Source organism: Caloenas nicobarica, chromosome 3 (genome assembly GCF_036013445.1).
Source record: "Caloenas nicobarica isolate bCalNic1 chromosome 3, bCalNic1.hap1, whole genome shotgun sequence".
In the NCBI taxonomy this organism is placed as follows: Eukaryota; Metazoa; Chordata; class Aves; order Columbiformes; family Columbidae; genus Caloenas; species Caloenas nicobarica.
In genome coordinates this window covers 53272979-53293900 of record NC_088247.1, presented here as the reverse complement: position 1 = coordinate 53293900, position 20922 = coordinate 53272979, and the positions used below count along the sequence as shown (strand labels likewise).

The following is a 20922-nucleotide window of genomic DNA, read 5'->3' as shown; positions in this document are numbered from 1 at the left end:
GAAGGAAGGAAAAAGGAATAGGATATTTACCACTGTAAAGTAAACAACAAACTTGTCAGCTGTTTTGGATAGAAAAATCAGGACACTTCTAGGATTAACTTTTTAGTTATGTAAGCACTTTACATTTTTGCTTTGTGAAATTTTTAACAAATTATACTTGCATTTAAAGAAAGCTACACGCCATACATGCCATTTAAGTTCCTTTGTGTATTCTAGTAAAGTTGAATCCCATGAGTTAGACTGAACTCTTGGCACAAACTGAGCTGCTTTCGTCTTATGAGGCACCAGGTCATCACAACTGCATGTACAAATCATCCCATTAATTGGCAAATATGCAGCTGAGAGCAATGTTCATTATTAAATTCTTTATTCTAGAAAGGCAAGAACCTCTCTAAAACTTCAATTAAATTGAGCAGTCCTGGTTTTGGTCTTTTTGTGGGCCAGAGTATGCATAGTAATTGCTGGGTACAGAGGGCTAATGGAGAACCTCTGCTGATTAGCGTAGTAAAGTAGGAAAGCCTTGTAGGCATGGTACACTGAGCACTTAAAAGTTCTTGTAGTTGACAGGCATAATGGTAGAAACACTTTCTGAAAACAAAGTACTCTTTCTAATATGTTATGCAAAATTCAGGATTAATTAACTTCTCTTACATGCTTGAGAATTAATTATCATTTTAAGAAGGAGGAGTTAACGAGAGTAGATGTTATATAGTTGATATAAGCAGCAATTTAGTGTGCATTTATGTTTACATTAATAATGTAAATACAGGATATTAAACTGCTTCTGAGTAGCTTCAGATGTCTGAATGACATGCTATATTGTGCATGAGATTTTTTTTTTTCCTAAAGGAATTTTTATAATATTAAATTCCTGTCCTATTAGCTTAGCATTATTAAGATGTTTTAAAATTTGAGAACAAAACATAGAAAATAGCAAACTTGTCTTTAAAAGAAGAGCTGAGCTCCATTTAGAGGAACATCATAAAGCACTGTAGAGTGATTTACGTTAATAACATTAAAATCTTTGGTTTTACATAAATCTTAATATACTTTGTACTGGAAACTTCTAGATGGTATCGCTTACAATTTCCAACTCCTCCTGTTAATTTATGTACTTTTAAAAATTACGTAGCACTGATTTTTTTCTCAGTAATGCTTAAAACAATGAAGTCTTTCAAAAGGCCTGAAATTTTGTATCGTGTTAGTCAGTCAATGCAGCAATCCAGCAGATAATACTGATATGCGTCAGGAGCAATATATTTTTCCTGATATTCCTGTAAATAGATGCCTTGAGTTCAACACTTCACAAAATTATTTTCATAATACTTCATAGTCATATAGAATTGAATTTTACATTGGCACCAGTAATGAGTAGGTGAATTTTCCCAAAGTGGAATGAGGAAATGAAAATAATAACTGCAACACCAACTTTAATAATTGACGTCAGTTTGTATAATGGCGGAATTGTTTGAAGCTACTCAACTTGTACTCTTGTTTAGTTTTCCACTTTAAATGAGTTCTAGTTTCAAATGCTGCTTTTTATTTGTATGTTATAAAGATGGAAATTACTCAGCACAAAGAACAGCAGGGCCCTCTCTTTTGTGTTCAAGCATTTATCGTGTATCAGGCATTACTTGACATTTTCTGCATTAATGTTTTGTACACTCTTACTTGCTCCTGTTTTCAAAACTTTGCTCCCATGAAAGTGATTTAGTTTTTAATAACTGATGCACTGATGTATCCTTATGTGTTGTTTCTTGTGAGTAGAATAAAACATGTTTCTATTTAATGTTTCTGGTAATTTCCTGGGCAGTGACTGCTTAATCAGCTTTTGACGAAGCATGTTTGGCCTTTATTTGTATAAGTAGGATTAGTTTTTCTCTCCATTTAATCTTAGAACTATGCTTTTTAAATCTTAATTTTCCTTTAAGTTGTTCTTTACAAAAACAGCTGTGACTGCGTTCTGTGGCAGAATCTTTTTATATTCTACATCAATGCAACTGGATAAAGCAAGTTTTCCTCTAGAAGTTTGTAATATGTCAGATCCTCGTTGTATGTGTTCAACTACTTGGCCAGCACTCAATCATTCTCATCACATGATCATGAAAGTTTCCAAATGTGACTTTGTAAAGTAGGCAATAGTTTATCCATATAAAAGGATTTATGAAATAAAGATGACTTAATGGGAAATAGCATAATCTCTTCACATGTTAGATTTCAGTCTCTCAATCAATTAATTAGTTGTCAGGGTTACTCTTGTTTACCTTTGAAGAAAGCAAACTCTTGATTTCAAAGGAAAGTTCTAGATAAGTAAAAATCACCTTTCTAAACAAACTTGTGAATTTTGGTAAGCTTGTGAGTGGACACGTTTGGAAGCCTCCCCTTTTGGAGCACAACACACATAGGCTATTTTTATTATAGCTGGAGCTTGTAGTCTTGTGATTTTATAACTGAGATATAAAATGCTTGGAGTTTTTTCTTTCATAACTGCTGAAATTCCTTGTGTTTGATACGTTGCTGAAGAACTGAGTAGTCCTTCATGAATTAAGTTGCATTTTCTGATTCTGTCAATATTTTAAGAGATTTAAATGTACTCATACCTCTGGAAAGAGTTGACATTTAGCAGGGGCTAAATCCATGGTCTTTGCATCATAGATGTGTGTTCTGTTTTCTGTTAAATCACTTCATCTCCGTGGGGGTGTATGTTTGCTCTTCCGTTAATATAGCTGAGGATTTGGTCTGACCTCTGCATGCATGCTGCTGTTTGCACACCCTTTTTGCAGTAATTGTGCGTGGTCCTGCCCAGGCCTGCCCTGGGCCGGGTTATATATCAGCACATTGCAATGAAGGAAAAAGGAGCCAGTCTTTCACAGGATCCCTAGGGAGCTTGGCTGTTTCCTAGCTACAACTGCACACTACTGCATGCTTCTCTGTTTTTATTTTTTCATTATTTGCTTTAAGACCTGCACACACACAGCTTTCTGAAAGAGTTTCTGTACCACCACCCAGTTTCTGCTTCACACTGGAAAGGAAAAAGCGATTGGTCCCTGCAGCACAAGGAGTGAACCACAGTGAACGCATGCTTGGGAAGAGAGATTAGTAGAGTAATGAGGCAGATGAAGGAGTCAAGAGTCAGGGAGTAATGGTGGAGGAGCTGAGCCACCTGGCACAGCAGTGAAGGCTTGGGAGTTGTTAAGTACTGGAATTGATGGTGCTTCGCTTCTACATCCAACACACCCCAACTTCTTTAGGTTGAAAGACTAACTGATCTGCCCCCCTCTTCTTCAGCCCTGCTAAACTCCTTCCATCAAAAGGACAGTCTTGGCCATACTGCATACTGGGAACAGTCCTTGGCCTACGTGGTGGCCTACAGTGTGCCTAGACATTGGCTGGAACAACAGGGGCCCAAACCAGAACACAAGGTGCTAACAATTAAATAGTATGTGGGATAGTCCTTGAATTCATACCCTGACCCATGGACCAGCTGTCTGGTGTGTGTGTAGTTAGGCAGGACAAGAATGGGAACAAGGTAGGGAGCAGGAAGCCATAAACTTGTTGGGAGAAGAGAAACATGGTTTCTTCTGCCAGAGGATTTCTCAAAGGTGAATTTGAATCCAGCCTAAAATAGCCTTCATGTTGGCTGTTCGTGGATTTTGCTTTGTTTGCCTCAGCCTTCTCTATTTTTGGTCAAAATGAAGGATGGCAGGAAGTTACGATTGCTCCTTCAGATGAAAAGTGGCAGCAGTCTGTGCAATGGCTCTATCTATGTGGATATAATTCAGTTGACTTTAGTTGACATTTTGTGTGAGCATTGACTCATTGTGCATCATCTGTCTCATCAGAGATACCTCTCCTTGTTAACTGCACACAATGGATCAACCTAGGAAAGAGTTGCCATTGTCCTGTGGGGCAAGTATGAAGAGCGTTTTGTTATTTGCTCTCAAAGATAGGTACTAAAATGAGTTGAGGAACTGCACAAAGAGAAGGGAATGAGTAAGACAGCAAAGAAGCATTCAGTCTTGTGTCCTGCCAGCACTCTTAAGCAAAGCTGTTTACAGAGGTCAGTCAGTCAATGTATCTGATTTTATAAGCCACCCTGAAGCTTGAAGGCTTACTTACCAGTTCTAATTTTAGTCCTTGTACTTAGCTTTGCACATTTGGTTATCTTTTAAAGAAACTTTGTGTGCAGCTTCATGCAGTGTACAAGTTTTGTGTGTAATATGTCTACTATTTTGGGAAGCGGAAAAGAGTGGAAGAAGTACAGAAACTTGAAATTACGTTTATCTCTGATGCCATGTATAGATTAATATACCCCTTTTCCAAGATCCCAGAATAGCAAATATTATTTGAATCTAATTATTAATGCTTCCAGCATTTATCTTTAGCTCAAAACTATCTGTGGTGTGGCAGTCAGTAACAGGACAGACTTTTAGAATCCTGTATCCTGGGCTGCATCAAAAGAAGCATAGCCAGCAGGTCAAGGGAAGTCATTCTGCCCTAGTGCTCTGGTGAAACCACACCTGGAATTCTGCATCCAGCTCTGGAGCCCTCAGCACAGGAAAGACATGGAACTGTTGGAGAGGGGCCAGAGGAGGGTCACAGAAATGATCAGAGGGCTGGAGCATCTCTCCTGTGAGGACAGGCTGAGAGAATTGGGGTTGTTCAGACTGGAGAAGAGAAGGCTCTGGGGAGACCTTCTAGCAGCCTTCCAGTTCCGTAAGGGGACCTACAAGAAGCTGGAGAGGGACTTTTTATCAGGGCATGTAGTGACAGGACAAGGGGTAATGGCTTTAAAGTGAGAGAGAATAGATTTAAATGAGACATAAGGAAGGGATTCTTCCTCATGAAGGTGGTGAGGCACTGGAACAGGCTGCCCAGAGAAGCTGTGGGTGCCCCATCCCTGGAAGTGTTCAAGGCCAGGTTGGATGGGGCTCTGAGCAACCTTGTCTAGTGGAATGTGTCCGGGCCCATGGCAGTTGCTACTGCTCTGAAAGTGTAGGTATTACAATTGACTTGTAATTATATTTAACATTCCATCACCTAATGTTCTGGCTTGGAGGCAGATGATTTTTTGGTGCTTTATTCTTAGTGGGTTTTTTTTCTCTTTAAGTGAGAAAATTAGAAAGTTTCCAATATGAAACAGGATAGCTTCCCTATTAAAAAAAAAAAGAAAAAGGCATGCGGGATATGTGAGTAAATGGACTTCAAATAAATGTATAATGGGTCTGTGAGGCAGGTTAAGAAAGCCAGCAGTTGAAAATGGTTCATTGGTTTGTTAGACTATTCGTTTATTAGTTTTCAGCATAACTTGTTAGTATGCTCTAAATGCCAGACTTCAATGTGTCTTGATTTTGTTTTGATTATGAATAAGAAGTTATTTTGATGGGCTAAAAGGAGATCCTGGAAATGTATTATTAAATACAGTTCTTTTGCTACTAGAGTTTGTTAATGCCTTCAGCAACACTCTATTTTTGTGCCTGTTTAAGATCTTACAGTTTGCCATGTGGAGACTTGAGCAAGGTTAAATAGCAGGTTATGCAATAATCAGGCCTTGACACTTGCAATAAAAAGGCTGCTAAAATGGTTTCTGTTGTCTATGGGAGCTGAGTATGCTAGCAAGCTGCCACTAGATTTCATCTGTGGAACAGCAATGAAACTTTTTCTCCACAATTGCAAGTAGTTAAACTGCTTTGCAGTTACAGTAGCTTTAAGTGAGATATTGTAGTATTCTTCGTATCTCTATTATACTTTCTGGACTGCTTAAAAATGCCAAGATTTGTTGTTGTTTCCAACCTTTGTGCTTCGACAGGGGGATATTACTATTTAATAGTCATAATAATTACAAGTCCCTCTCATTTCACTTGAAATGTGGGCCCTTTGTGTCCATTTTTTAGTCTAGAATGATCTACAGAATTATACTGAGAATCATATTCATCATTGTTCAGTGTAGGGTCCCTGGCCTTCTCTTGCACAGCTCGTTAACCTGCAGGACATGGGCTGTTTGCAGTATGGTGTGTAGGTGTGGGGGGAATCACTGTATTCCCTGTACATAGGAGCAATAGATGGAAATGTTGATGAGGTGACCGAAGTTTTATTATACTCTCGATGAAACAAGAACAGGAGAACTGAAGTTTTGGAAAGAGTCTGCAATAAAGAAGATTGAAACAAATTATTTGGTAGGATTTGTGGCTGTATTTGGATCTTTATGGAAACTAAGAGAGTAAGCTCTTTATCAAATAAAAATTAAGGTGACTTGATTATTGTGAATACGTTCATCCACATAAAGAGCGCACAGTATTTTCTCCAATTGAATGATGAATGGCAGAGCAAGTAGCAGAGCTGATGAGTGCCAGGTGGAAGCTGATACTAGATAAATAAAATTGGTTTGTATTTCAAATGTTGTGTTTATAAGTGAGGCTGACTTCCCATAAGAAAACATAGACAGAAATTGTTTTGGCCTTGATCTACAAATTTGTGGAGAGGACGACTTTCAGGAAAGAGATGCATTAAGGAAATGATCCAGGATGTGAATACTGATTTTTGGGAAGCTGGACTCCAATAGAACAAGGGCTTCAGGAGAGCCCAGCTGACAGTAGTTTTGGTGTCTGAATAGTGCTTTCAACATTGAATTCAACCACAGCTGGTTGAAGCTTCAGCAGTTTGCCAGTTGTAGACTTATTCCTCCAGTTTACGGAAGGATGAGGGAAGTGATGTGGTGAGGTGCAGATAAGATCGGATTGGCCCTGTCATAAGTTTGCAAATAAAATACAAATGTAGAGTAACATGAATCAGCGTAACTCTTGGTACTGCTTTATTATTTCCACCCCACCCCCGTTTGTTAGTATTTGTTGGTATTTGAAGATGGAGATTCCTATGGTAGTCAGCCTCCCTTTCTTTAAAAGGAGATAGTTTAACAGGCTTCCTAGTTAAAACCACCAGATTCTGCAGCTTGTAGAGTGTTTCTGAGTATTGAGCAATTGGTTCTTCTCTTGCTTAAAAAAACCCTTCTTTCAGCATGTTTCTTGTCAAGACAAAATGTGGTAAAACTGGGCTGTTTCGTCCTTTGATTATGGAAGCTTCCTTATTTGCATAGCCTGAGTTTGAAAGAGCGGTCTTTCTATATGTAAATAGGTTCACTTCGGTCTGTCTCTAGCCAGCAGTGTAAAGGCTGTCGCATCTATTTGTTAAAAAAGTTTTGTCTTTAGAAGCTAATCAAGAAAACCAGAGGAAATTCCATAAAGTTGTCACAGTTTTGCTCTTGCACCGTGTAATGGATACATACATTGCTTTTGGTTTTCTATTTCTCGAAGTATAGTGAGCAGCAGTCACAATTTGTATGGTACTTGGACTATCCCATTTATGATTCACTTATCAGACGATCAAATAATGAGTGATAAATTATCAATCAAATGTAAGATGAAGGACCAAATTACTCGCATACTTCAATTAGCATAAAACCCTTGGAAGTAAAACAAAAATCTGTTGTTCCCAATACATGTATCAGTTTCCCAAGTATCTACATATTTTCAGAATGCCTTATAAAAGCACGGCCTCCAAAATTAGCAGCTAGAGCAAGATGGTATTGCATAGGAACAAAAAGAGCTTAGCACAGACATGTACTAACAAAGGTATTTTCAGATATTGTCATACACAGCACATGGCCGCACAGTTTAAGTGAAATACTAATGAAAAGACTGTAAAATTAGAAATTATATCTATCCAGTTGGCCAGAGCTTTCTTATATACTTGGGATCTTAGAAAAGGAACATAATAATATTTTAAAAATAAGTACATCTAGTCACTTCTCTTTACAGAAGTTCCATTAGGTATAATAGAATTAATTCAAGCACTTCTCAGACCTGCTGTGTAATGATACAGTGATGGTTTGAAAGAGAAGGCTAAACTTGAAATAAAAAATGAATTCTGGCCTCTTCAGCTGGTGAAGTAGAAACTTTTGTAAGTGCAGATAAAGATTTTCCCTATCTATTTTGGCAGCATTAAATGGATCATAAGGTATTCCTGTACAGCTGGATCAGAAGGCAAAACAAAAAATAACGTTGCTTACTTAGGATTTGACAGCTGAGTAGAAATATGCAGACTTATTTATGCAAACCGTATATGGATGATGATTAAAAATATGAAGAGAGGGTAATGATCAGGGTATGGCATCTTAAATATGTAATAAAAACAATGAAAAAAAATTAGAAATCAAACTAGAAAGAAGGGTAAAGTGGTGTAGCAGAAATCTGCTACTTTAGGACAAGTTCAGTTTTCTTGACAGACTACTTCACATGAACTTTCCATGTGGAGATGAATGTTTCTTTTGACATGAAATTATAAAAATTCTTTAACTGTTTTGCAAATTACTATCATTTCTGTGCTTTCTGCAGATACTACTAGCCTGGTATAAAGTGTTTAAGAATAACTAAGCATATAGCTTCCAAATCTACTGTTAATGAAATGGCTGTCCATTCCATTAATTACATCTGCTTCAGTGATTTGTCTAAACATTTTAGTAAGAGAGGAGGGTTTTGAACAAAGGTTTAAAATGTCTGCAGGTGAAGTACTGGAAATCTGATAACATTAAAACAATGGTTACCTTCAAGAAATGTCATGGAAGATCACCACGTTAGCAAATGTTCAGGATTACAGTGCAATTAATCTTTGCGGTTCAATAGTAAAATCTTAATTCACATTACTTCAAAGTATTCTTTTTGTCTCTGACTGAATTCCAGAAGTAGATGTCAGCACATACATACTGAGCTTTTCTAAAAGGGCCTTTGCATTCCTTGAAAGATAGAAATGGTTTGTGAGTTAAGTGGCATATTAAATCCAGAAAGGCAAAAGGTAAAGTTCTAGAGACAAAATATTCCACTCGTATATCCTTCAATTTACTTCAAGCAATTCAAAATCAAAAACTAATTTAATTCAATGATTACAGAAAATAAAAGTGGCTGGAATATCTGATTAATTCATTTCCTTGTCTAACACCTACTTCTTTACAACTTCAGCTTTCCCACATCAAAGAGAAGTTCTTGGCGTGTGCTGAGGCTCAAGGCTGAAATGGAAAGAACCTGAACTCTGAAGAAGGTTCACAAGTAAAAATAATATTGATAGGAGTTTCAGCTAGCTCAAGTTCCGGGGAAGAGAAGCTGCCCCTATCTCTCCTTTAATGATCCTTTCTTCAGTCAGATCAGCCTTTCTTAAGACAGATCAGTTCTCTACAAGCTGTTTTATGCATTGGATTTAGTTAAGGTAAACTTATTTAGTTATTGTAGAGTTCATACACAGGTAGCCTGCTTAGCAGTTGAACAGCTGTACTGTCTGGTTAGTTCCGATTTTTAGAGGATTCTCGTGTTTTTATATCCATCTCCCCAGGTTAACCATATTCCATGGTTTAATAAAAAATGCACAGAAATGGCACTGGTTAAAATTGAATACCTGTTTCCAGTTACTTCATTCACCTTCTTGCTGGATTCAGTGGGACAAGGATGAACACTTGAAAGCAGAAATATCAGATTAATTTTGGAAACACAAATTCAGCCCCCTTTTTATATATATATTTTTTTCTTTTCTTCCTTTGGTAGTTTCTTTCAGAAAGAATATGAGTAGACCAGTATTGGGAGAGCAGTGAGTGAGGAGAAAATGAAGAGTTTTGGTACAGTTTAAAATAAATTTGGAAAAATGTGATGTTCTGAACAGTGTAAGACAGGAAGATAACTTTTTCAGTTTGCGGTCTTAATACGTGATGCCAGATGCGATTTTTCAATAGGCAGATGTGTGATGGCTTTACTTTGACTGCCCCTTTGAACTGTGCTCGTGTAGATAATAAAACTGTGCAAATACATATATACTATAAGAATTGTATATTAATCAGAACAATTATGTGAATGAAATTATATCCTCACTTTTTAGAGGAGGTGGTGCAGAGTAGTTTTTGGAGGAGAAAAGTTAAATGCCTGAGGGTGAGTGGATAAGTATTGCAGCAAGTCTATGAGTGTTTTTTGAAGTCTGTACCTTTACAACTGGTGAAACACTGAACAACTCTCTGCAATGTGTCTAGATACCTTCCTTTAATCAGAGTACCACGAGTTCTTCCCTCCTACATAAACTGACATCTGAACATTTAAGCTGGAAAAGTACAAAAACTAGCTGAATGAGAAAAGCCTGCAAGCCCTTTGGAAGAAAATCCCGCAGCTCCACCATGCATTGATTTAAACTGAATATAGCTATAGTGTATGTCAGCAGGTAGAAAATGCAAAAACAACTCAATAGATGCAAGAACAACCCAGAACACACAAAAGTCAAACAACTTATTTATGTACCCAAAGATTTAGAAGACTGCTGAGTATCATTTTTCTACAGAAAATCAAAAATGTAAAAAGTAGTATTACATAAAAAAGTAAAAATTAAGAAACTTAAGTAGATCAGCTTTTCAACTAAATGCCTGCATTTTGACTGAAGTAAGAAAACTCTTGATATGACATATCTGATCAAGAACTTGTCATGCAGTGTGTGACAAGAGATGGTGCAAGGTGAGGTCGTGTGGGACTTGTCATCCAAGAGCACTTTTTGTGTGCGAGCGCTGAATCATCTGCAAGGACGTACTTAGATATGTGGATTTAGAGAATGCCTTTTGTCCAAGTGGAAGGAATGAGAAGTTAAACAGGCTAAGGGTAATGGAGAGCATATTTTGTTGTCATGAAGAAGAGAGGAAATACTTTAAAATGCTCTAAAGTTCACTGATGTTGGCTTTCCCTACATCCGTGTTTTACCATTTACAGTTGTTGTAGCTTAATACCTGCATGTATATAAAAAAAGACAAAACCAAGCAAAAGTGTACAGAAAAGTAGCAGGGAATAAAACTATGTTTGTGTATTTCAACAGAACGCTGAAATTTCAGTATTTGAAGTGAACATTCGGTTTGTTGGTGGACTACTTTCAGCTTACTATCTCTCAGGAGAAGAGGTAAGGTATTTCCACATGGTTTATCTGAAATATCATAATCCAAATAAGTAGTTAACTTTTAGTTTAGTAATTTTATTTATCAGAATTAAAGTGGTTTAGAACTTTGAAAATGGCTTGTACAGCAGAGACCTGCCCAATGGATTTTCTTGCTTCTCCTACTGTTGCTTTATATAAATCTTAAAGTGTTAAATGATTTTTTTTTTTTTTTTTTTCCCCTGAGTTGAAACCATACCCAGACATTGTTACTGGGCTTCATGCTGGAGTGTATAACTATGGAGTTCCTATGCCATGGTAGTAGTAGATTTGGTGTATCAGGTACCTGCTTCACAAACTGTTTTGGAGCATATTCTTTAGCTCCTATAAACTATATTTCTGTGGACCTTCCTGAGCTGAATCTTCAGCTCACATGGAAAAGACATGTTAAGAGCAAAAAGATAACTGGTAAACCAATACATGTGAATGTCTTTAAAGCATTAATTTCCCATTAATATCTATTGTCTGTCATGGTTTCTGGCGAGGATGAAGAAGCAATGTAATCTAAGAGCTTTGACTAATGCAATTATTTGTGTAATATATTTGCAGAAGGCTGTGCTAAGTCACGGGTACTGTGATATTTTAAATTTTTTAGCTAGGCACTTCAAAAGTCTTTAATCTTACTCATTTAAAGTCTTATTCCTGTCTCTGGATTATACTAGTATTTTATGGTAGTCTTAACGTAAGTTAATACTCTTTAACTGTAAGTTGAATTTATCATTGGATTTCTTTAAATCCAAAGCAAATACTGGTGGAAACCCCACAAACCCTTGAAGATGTATAATTTTCTTTCATATGGAAATTTCCCAAATACTGTCGAAAGCTCTGTTTTGAACTTGTCACTTTAAATTAAATTCTATGGTGTGCTTGTTGGTTTTTGTTAAAATTTATCATCATGTTAAAGCTGTCTTAGCAGGTACTATTGGGTCATTAGCCTGACAAAGCAGTTATAAGGAGACAATGTTCCTCTGACAATCTTTACATTTTAAGTAGACTTACCTGTTTATTTACTGTGGTTCTATCCTGAGTGTAGGTGGCATTGAAAAGACAGTAATGTTTTAAAATATACAGTTTTTCATATTTTAACTGTCTTATAATTTTCTGGGAAAAAAGTGCACTTACACCCATTTCAAATTCATACTTAACTTATACCCATTTCAAATTCATACTTAATGAAAAAAATTGATAGGTGCTTGGTAGCTGGCTTCTTGATCTTTACTAAATATTGTTTTACTTAGCATTTCATCTCTGACTCTTGAAGGAAATCGCTTGTCCTCCTACAGTAACTCAGCAACCAGAAATAAGCATATCTAAGGGTGTCTAGAATTGAAAGCTCTTCCTTCTGCGATTAAATAGTTGTGTATCTTCCACTGCAGATCTACTTCTTGCAAACAGGAATGAACTTTTCCAGTATAACCTATTGCTGCATTTTAATTAACTGCTTCTGACAGAAGCAGAGGATGCTTCTTGGCAGACAGCGAGCTGGTAGAGGACTGCATGTGAGCCATAACATCAAGCGGCAGTTCTGTGCTAAGAAATGCCTGAACCATTTGTCATCAGTGCTGTTGGTTTCATATATATGTTGATGGTTTATATCTTGTGTCTGTTAATGTGTGGTCTCACTTTCAGTCAGTTCATATAGTTTCTCCTAAACATGTAGTCATTGCTTCTCAACTACTTCTTCATCTTTAGAGAGGAAGTTTTACCACCATCCCCTGGACTAGATTGGTAGCAACACTGGTGTTTAAATAAGACTCTATTGTACAAATGGAATGAGGAAACATTTAAAACAAATGGTATTTCACACAATACCTAATTAAGTGGAACTCATTGCTGTCGAATATTGGTGATACTGGATGCTAATGTCCATTCTAAAAATGAATGGACTCATTAACGAAAGTAAAATGGGCTCCTCAACACGAAGATGACGTGTATGACTAAGAAGGGTCTTGACCTCTTGTAGGCTAGGGAAGACACTGTCCATGGTATTAGATAGACATCTGCTGTCTGAGAGAGAATGGTGTTCCTAAACTAACAGTTGTCCCTAGTGTCTTTGAGAGTGCAAGCCACCGTGCTTCCTTGGGGATCTCTTAAAAATACTCTGCCTTTATCAAATTTGAAGAAACTTCCCAATTTGTCTCCTAAATCCAAACACTGAAGCAATAGCCAGCTGCTGCCTATAGAAGGGGCGGGATGCAGCCACCCTGAGGACAGAGCATCCCTGCAGCAGCGTGAGGTTTCCCACATTGTGTGGGTCTGTCCTTCACCGGTGCTGCTGACAGGTGCAGAAAGGACTGAGGGCCGCATAGAAAATATATCTGTCATCATCTTTTAGTCCATTATATTAGGGGGTGTTCCTAAGGAACAGCCTCTATGCAGGCTGTTTGGAGGATTAGGCTCTCCCAGTTTAAAAGCTCATTTTATTCTTTATCAGATTAACTATTTAAAAATCTTATGTTAGCTGTACTCACTTATCAAGATCTTAATTAAAGAAAGCTGTGTTTCAGTTAGAGGAGTGATGAAAATAATTATTGTTTGTACTTCTGAATTACATTTCCATGGTTAATGATCCAAAGCTGCAAGATATTGTATGTTCCATAATCATTTATAAGTCTAACTAATCATGATTAAAGAATGTCCTGTCTTACTGAGTAGTTCCTAAAACATCCTGCTTACATAATAGTTCATTTAGATAAAGGCACCAATGTGAATAATTTTAAAAATGAACAAATTGAATACTTTTCCTCTTGATAACTGTGGTGCTTACTTGGCAAATAGAGCTATGAGATGCACTATGTTAAACTTTCTAGAATTTCTGCCTTACTAGAATTAAAAAGAAATGTCTATAAGTGCTAGAACGGTGTCATACACTTTAAGTCACATTTTTTAGTATTTTATGATTGCTATTTAAACCTAAGGTAGAAATAATTCCAGTCAAATATCAACTTCATTTGTAAAATAACTACAAATACCATACAACTTGATTTCAAGGTAATTTTTGAAGGACTGCACCTTTTTGTTTGAAGTCCCTCATAGTAATATTACATGTGAATGTTTCCTTGGTATTTTTCCATGAGTCAGTGGCTACAATGCATTATTAAAAATAAACCTGGCTTCTCTAAAGCAGTGCTAGTATTGACTTTTTTTTTTTTCATTTCTTTATTTGTATGAAAGCATCTGGCAAGCCTGTAATATGGTAAGTTTAACCCATAGGAACAGGACAGATTTATTTACAAACTTTCTTGGATCATTTTGTTTAAATTAAACCTGAATTCATTAGTAGACATGTGATTCCTTTTCTAAGCAACTTGGTACATGTTGGTTTTTTGGTTTTGTGCAGGAAAATAAGGTATCTAGTAAGGGAGAGGTTGGTTTTACAAATGCTTTGTGGTACTTACTAGTTTGATGTAAAATTCTGGTATACCAAGGGTCAGGAGTATTGCATGGAACAAATCCCCATTCACAGACCCAGATGATTTTGGTTTTTTTCCTCTTCCTTAAGGCACACTTCCAAATGTAGTCGTAGAAGGAAATAATTTGTTAACTTTTGGAGGAGGACAACACTGTGTCCTCTAGCAGCAGCTAAGACCTTTCTTGGAATTCATGGATATGACAAACAATATTTCTGAGCACTGTCATCTGCACTGTTGGGAGTAACTGTGATCCTGGTGCTGAAAGTCCTGGTGTGTGGTGCTGCTTGTAAAGAATACACAAGCCTAAAGACCGATCTGACTAGCCCTTCTGGTTTACTGATAGATGGTTCTTATAGGTACTGCTACAGGTGTTTAATTAGGGAACTGGTTTACATGAAAGTTGGTTCCACAGTCAGGGAATACATTAAATAGGGTGTTTGTATGAGTAGCAAAGATGTAAATCCAAAATGCTCTGAAGTGAATAAGGAACATGTGAGTTTGAGGTCCAGCTGGTAAGTTCCCAGATTCCTTTGAAGCTTTTCCATTTTTTGAATGGGATGAGTAACTTTTTTTTTTCCCCAGAGCTATAATATTTTCAGCAGCTGTTCTTCCTGCATAATATAACCTTCTCTTTTCTAGGACTTTACATAGTTGTCTTCACTGGACGACGACAAAAAAAAGTGATGATGATGTTCGTATTGCCATTTCTCTCCATGGCGTGAGGCAGAAATGTGACTTTTTTGTTGTTGTTGTTTACATTCTAGCAGTGAGAAGGAAAACAAATCTATCCCTCTCAAACCAAAACAAAAACAAAAAAAACCAACCAAACAAACAAAAACCCAACAACAAACTGTTCTTCATGATGATAAATGCTGGAGTCTGTGAGTTTCATCTGTTACTCTCTACCAACTGTTAATTAGAAGTGAAAAAGAAAAAAAAGGAGGAAATAAAAGTGATGACGTATCACATAATTAGTCTATATTTGCATTTAGAATAGGAGTTACAGTACCACTGTTCAACCTCACTTGATGATCTTGGCCTCCTGTCTGACTTCAGACCTAATCATTGCCCACTTAAAACAACCATCCATCAGTGGTGGTAGTGCTGTCTTACTAATGAGGAGCAGACGTGAAATAATGATACAGATGCTATTGATTTAGAGCTGCCTTTGCCAGGCTGACCACAAAACATTGCTGACTTCATATAGTGCAAAGACATTCTCCAGAATTTAGCTGTAGCTATTTTTCTCTCTCTCACCTTTCTTGTGGAGGTCTCCCTCCATAGAGGATATTTAAATTCCATAAATCAAACCCCTATAATTCATCATTTAGCAATCTTGAATAGGAAGAGGATGAAGTTTGTCACCTATACAAAGGTATTGGTCTGTTTCTGCAAATCAGGAGTGTAAGCTCCAGTGCAGATGCCTTGGGGATCTTATCTCACCATTGTGATAATTGACCGCATGTTTTATCTCCCGCTTCCTTTCACTTAACTTGACAGTAATTAACAAGAGGACTTTTCCTTTTATGTCTTGGAAGCTTGATCTCTAATGCTGTTTGAAACTCCAGGCGTACTGTTATCAGCTTGATCACTTCTGTGTGAATGCCACTTAACTCCTCCTTGAGCATCTTCACTGACTGGCAGTAGAATTCCGTGTTTGGTAGAAACTAGCAGACTGCAATTGCCTGTAGTTTTCTGCAGCCCTGTTGGCGGATTTGGGTCCTGTTTGCCACCTACCATCCATCTGTTGCCACTTTAAGTGATACATCAGTACTTCAGTGGTGTCATGTGTTAGTTCCTTTAGAGCTCTGAAATGATCTTGATGATTTGTTTCATTTTTATCAGTTTATGATTTTTTTTTTAGCTTCCGTATTTCATAAAATCCTGGAGTCATTCAGCTTACAAGGGACCTCAAGACGTCGTCTAGTCCAGCCTCAATATAGAGACAGTGCATTAGGCTTGTCCTTTTAAGAATGTCCTTGCATGGGAACCTGCCTGGGCTCTTCAAAACTGAGCACTGGGGCAAATTTAGCTTTTCTGCAATGGCTTTATTTCAAGCACTGTGCTCTTTTACACAGACATCTCTTAATTGTTCCTCCTGGCTCTCTAGCAGGCCTTCTGTTTCTCTTTTTTGTTTCATTTGGGTTTTGTTGGTCGGTTGGTTTGGGTTTGGTTTGGTTTTTAATTTTAAAAAATTGTTCTTCAAAAACTACTTTTAGTCTGAGTTAATAGAGTTAATAGTTTTTCATTTAACTTGTCAGACATTACCAGTTTTTGTATTCCTTAATTTGTTTTAGTATACATTTACTTTTAATTACCTTCTGTACAGTTGTACCAAAAGAAAATAGAAGTCATCTGAGCTTTTTGATTTGACAGTCTTATGACTCTAAACTTCATTTTTTGTCCTTCAAGTCACTTCCAAGCATTTTACTCATTTGGGTCTCCCTTTCTAAGCTTGTTTCAGCTGGTCTTCTCGATTCTCGATTTCCAAACTTTAACATTATCAAAGTGAACCTTTTGTTTATAACAGCATGTTGAACTGGGGCATGTGGCCCCTGTTAGACAGTAATATGCCAAACTAAGTCAAGAGCTACTTTTTCTCTTATAGACTTTGAGTTTCTGCAAGAAGCTATCATTATAGTGTATAAAAGAATGGTTTATATCTACTCTGTAGTACTTAACAACCTACTCAGGGACAGAGAAGGATTGAAAATCTCCTCTGTTTCCCACAATCAGAGCCTGTAATCTCCATTAGTATTTCAGTCTCTTCACCACCTGTAATAGATGTAATGCTGTTCTCTTTCTGTGCTAGCTGCATAAAAATATACTACAGAATCCCTATGCATTTCCATTCTGGAGATAACCTTGACTCCTAAGATTTTTGTTGATGAAGACTGTTCCTCTGCTGTTCCAAGCAGTCTGCCCTTCAGTCTTCTGTTTCTGTCCCTTAAGTTCCTGCAGTGCAATTACACCGTTGCTGTTGATGTGCATCTCTCTTCAATAGGTTCCCTGTAGTCCAAAAGCTTCCTCGTTTCTGATGCTCCTGTCCCCTTTCTCACTATGCTACATGCTCAGCTGCTCTGTGCAACTCTGCCACTCAAGCTGGCCCCATACCTAATGCTGTGGAAACTTCAAAGAATAGTAACAGAGATCCTGATTTTAAGACTTGCACTTATTTCAAATTTTGCTTCTTGTTTTTCCTTCTCTTCCCTCTCTGCTTTGGAGTTACTGATACCATGTATAAATGCACAGCTCTAAGTACGTGAAGCCCTGTGGAGCCTCTATACCAGGCACACAATCACCTGCCATCAACAACAATTTTTGTGCCTCATAATAAAGTCCCTCGGGCTACTCTAAAGTGAAGGTAAAGTGAAAATAGTGGCAATTTACATTCATTCAGTGAATTGCTACCTGCTGGAGTTCAGCAGTTTCTCTTTCAGATGTCCGTCATCATGGTGAATATCTACAGCAGGGGGACAGAGCAGCTATGGTGATGGTCTGCTGTAGCTGCCATAACTAAGCCTACTATGAAACCGGGAGCCAGAGCCCTGATTTTGGTCTGAGAAACATGAGTTTAGAACTCTGACCTGTACGTAACCACATTCTTCACTTTTAGTGGTTTTCCTTTTGCATAACTGAAAGGAGTTTGTTTGGGGAGCTTCTTCGAAACAACAAAAAAAAATTGGTTTTCCCCGTGGCAAGCTTACTTGACCATTTTTTGCATTCATGCATTGACTTTAGAAATAACTAAGTCAAAATGCTTTATTGCACGTTACATTAATTTTAACAAAAATCCCTGCTCACCTCCAGCCTACTGTAGTCTGATGCTGAAGCTGGTAAACTATTAGAAAGGAGAATGGATGATAATGAGAGCTAAGTAATATCTGATTGTGATTGTAACAGCCGGTGTGTTTGACATAAGCTCATGAGCTATATTATTAAGCAGAGGGAGCTGATTTGTTTGTTCTGAGGATTTGGCTCTCAACCAGCTCCTACAGCTTCACTTGATTGTGGTTCTACAGAACAGTTGGAGAGGGCATGCCTACCAGAAATACTAGTGTGGGTGCTTTCCTTTTGAGAAGCGGAAAGAGAATTATTTGCATGTGTACAGAAGAAATGATATGCTATTAACAGTCTGTCCAGAGTCACCGTGTATCTGCAAAGGAATTCAGTCTCCAAGACATTTATCTCTTTCATTTATCTCAGTATTCAGTTCTATCATTTAGCAGCACCAAATGCAATTGCAATAATAAAGCAGAACAAAAAGGGAGTAGAAGCATGTTGCCCAAAGAGTTAGTGAGATTATCCTGTTCTGCAAAGTTAGTAGAAAATGTACAATATATGGTTAAATATGTGGTTCTGTGGAGCCGTTTGCAAGCAATGTTGAGATTGTTGCAAATATACTATCCATATCTAAAGAATAATTCTTACATATAATTTCACAGCCAACAATTTCACTTATTTCTACAAATGAAAGCAACATAAAAATATCTCAGTGCTGACAGTAGGAATAGATCAGCATTAATTTACCCTCCTTTAATTCTAGGCTATATAAAATATTTGGGAAAGTATATTCTCTCTGTGGATATGTCATAAAAGTTCAATTAGTTGATAAGTAATAAATGTTACTGAATCATCATATTGAATTTTTTTCCCAAAAAAGTACAGGTAAAACCAGTGTGGACCTGCATTTTACTCTCAGCATGGAGTAACTCTTCATTTCTTTGTCTAAATCTTTCACAACATTTAGCTGGTTTTTGTAAGATTCCATTCTGTCCTCTGTCTCCGTAGACTGAGTCTGATCCAGAGGTTGTTTTTCATTAAGTTGGAAGTTCAGTAGATGATAACATCCTCTCCATATTAGCTTAGAAAAGATAAATCATAAACCATCCAGTAGAAGTTTTCTGTGTTTTTAATTCTGTTGGCAACTACTAAGGTTCCCAAATCTGACTTCGGCAGAGAATCCTTCTACTTCTATATCTTTTTGCAAAAATTGTAATTATTTCTACTAAAAAATATGTAAGCATTAATTAATTCTAAGTGTTTTAAATACAGATGAAGTGAATAGAAATTCATAATGAAGTTGGGAAAGTTCCTCATTCAATTTGCTGTTTGAAGGATCACATTAGAGATTTGCTACACAACACCATTTTGTGCCGCATACAAGTCCTGCTGCTTCAAGCTAACTGAAAATCATTGCAAAAATTGAATGCCTGAAATCAGAAGCAGACATCATTGGTATTCTTGGATGCCCTTCACGCCTCCAGCAATAGGTACAGATAATGGCATCTTTGCTGCAGACGAAACAGATATCCTTTTAGTCTCCTTTGGATTTAGCAATACATCTTGCTCAGCAGATCAAATTTGAAACAGATACAAACTAGATTTACTGGCTTTAAGTTAGTGTGAACTCTTGGGATCAATATATGGAGAGTGCTAATTGGCCTGTGTATTTTTTTTGGCAGGATCTGTTGCTCGTGCTTTTCCAACAACAGAAATCCGAAAGATTTGAAAGGAAAGGCAAGAAGGGAGCTTTTACCAGGTCCTTTGGAAGTGGCGGGAATCCACATGCTATTTGTGTGCCATTTGTTTGTAAAAATGCAACAGTTGAATAATATTGATAAATGTTGTGGTTGATAAATTAGTGCAGTTCCTGCCTCTCCTGTGCCAAAAGCTTCCCTCTGCCATACGTAGACTGGATTTGCACATGATGTGCAAATGATTGAGAAGGAATTTGGAAAAGATGTTCGCATGAAAAAACCTGCGCCACTTCCGGCACAGCAGATGCCAAGGGGAATTTGGGTTTTTGGCAGGTGATTGCCCTTAAACAGAGCTGTCACGAAGCATTTGAAAGACAAATCCTTGGTTTTCCTCAAGTCAGTGAATATAAGTGCTACGTTGCATAGGGCTAAGCACACAGAAATGGGCAAACTGCAAAATCTTCTTAAGCTAAAGACTGAGAAGAGAATGAACAAAATCACTTGAAGATTTGAAAGGTGGAAAAGAGGAGTAATACGTAGTGCCAGTCATTTATATAAATCTTATTTGCTTTCCCCAAGGAAAGTTAGTTTAGGGTGTATTTAAACAGCAGGTTCAGTCTCTTAGCTGTTTACATTGCAAGTCTTTTGTCAACAGGTATTATACTTTTGCATTCCCACAGGTGTTATCTGGTCAGCTATCTTACTGTTTAATTTTCCAGTAAAGCATAAGATGTAGGAGAGGTCAGGAAGTGGTAAGATATTCTGATGAATTTGGATTTTGCTTGATGTGTTCACTTCTGATATTCTTCACTGAAACACCTTTCGTTGCTTATGTTACCCCACCTGACCTCGATATTTCCTTCAAATAGTAGCTAATTTAGACAGTAGAGTAGGAAGTGACTCTTGTCATTCAGCTACATGAAGGCTCAAACGTTTGTTTTAACATCCAAAAAAACCAACCCTATGTAAAACTAACAAAACTCTAGAGCAAACAAGGAAGATGATTCCAGCAGCAGTGTTACTGGAGT

At 37.3% G+C, this 20922-nt stretch overlaps 1 protein-coding gene across 1 annotated transcript in view; it reads left to right on the top strand.

The window, feature by feature from the left end:
• MAN1A1 (mannosidase alpha class 1A member 1) overlaps positions 1–20922 on the top strand; it is a 147325-nt gene that overhangs the window by 50200 nt on the left and 76203 nt on the right. The window contains exon 4 of the mRNA XM_065630753.1: positions 10888–10968. Coding sequence (XP_065486825.1) covers positions 10888–10968 — 81 coding nt within the window. The remainder of the gene's footprint in view (positions 1–10887; positions 10969–20922) is intronic.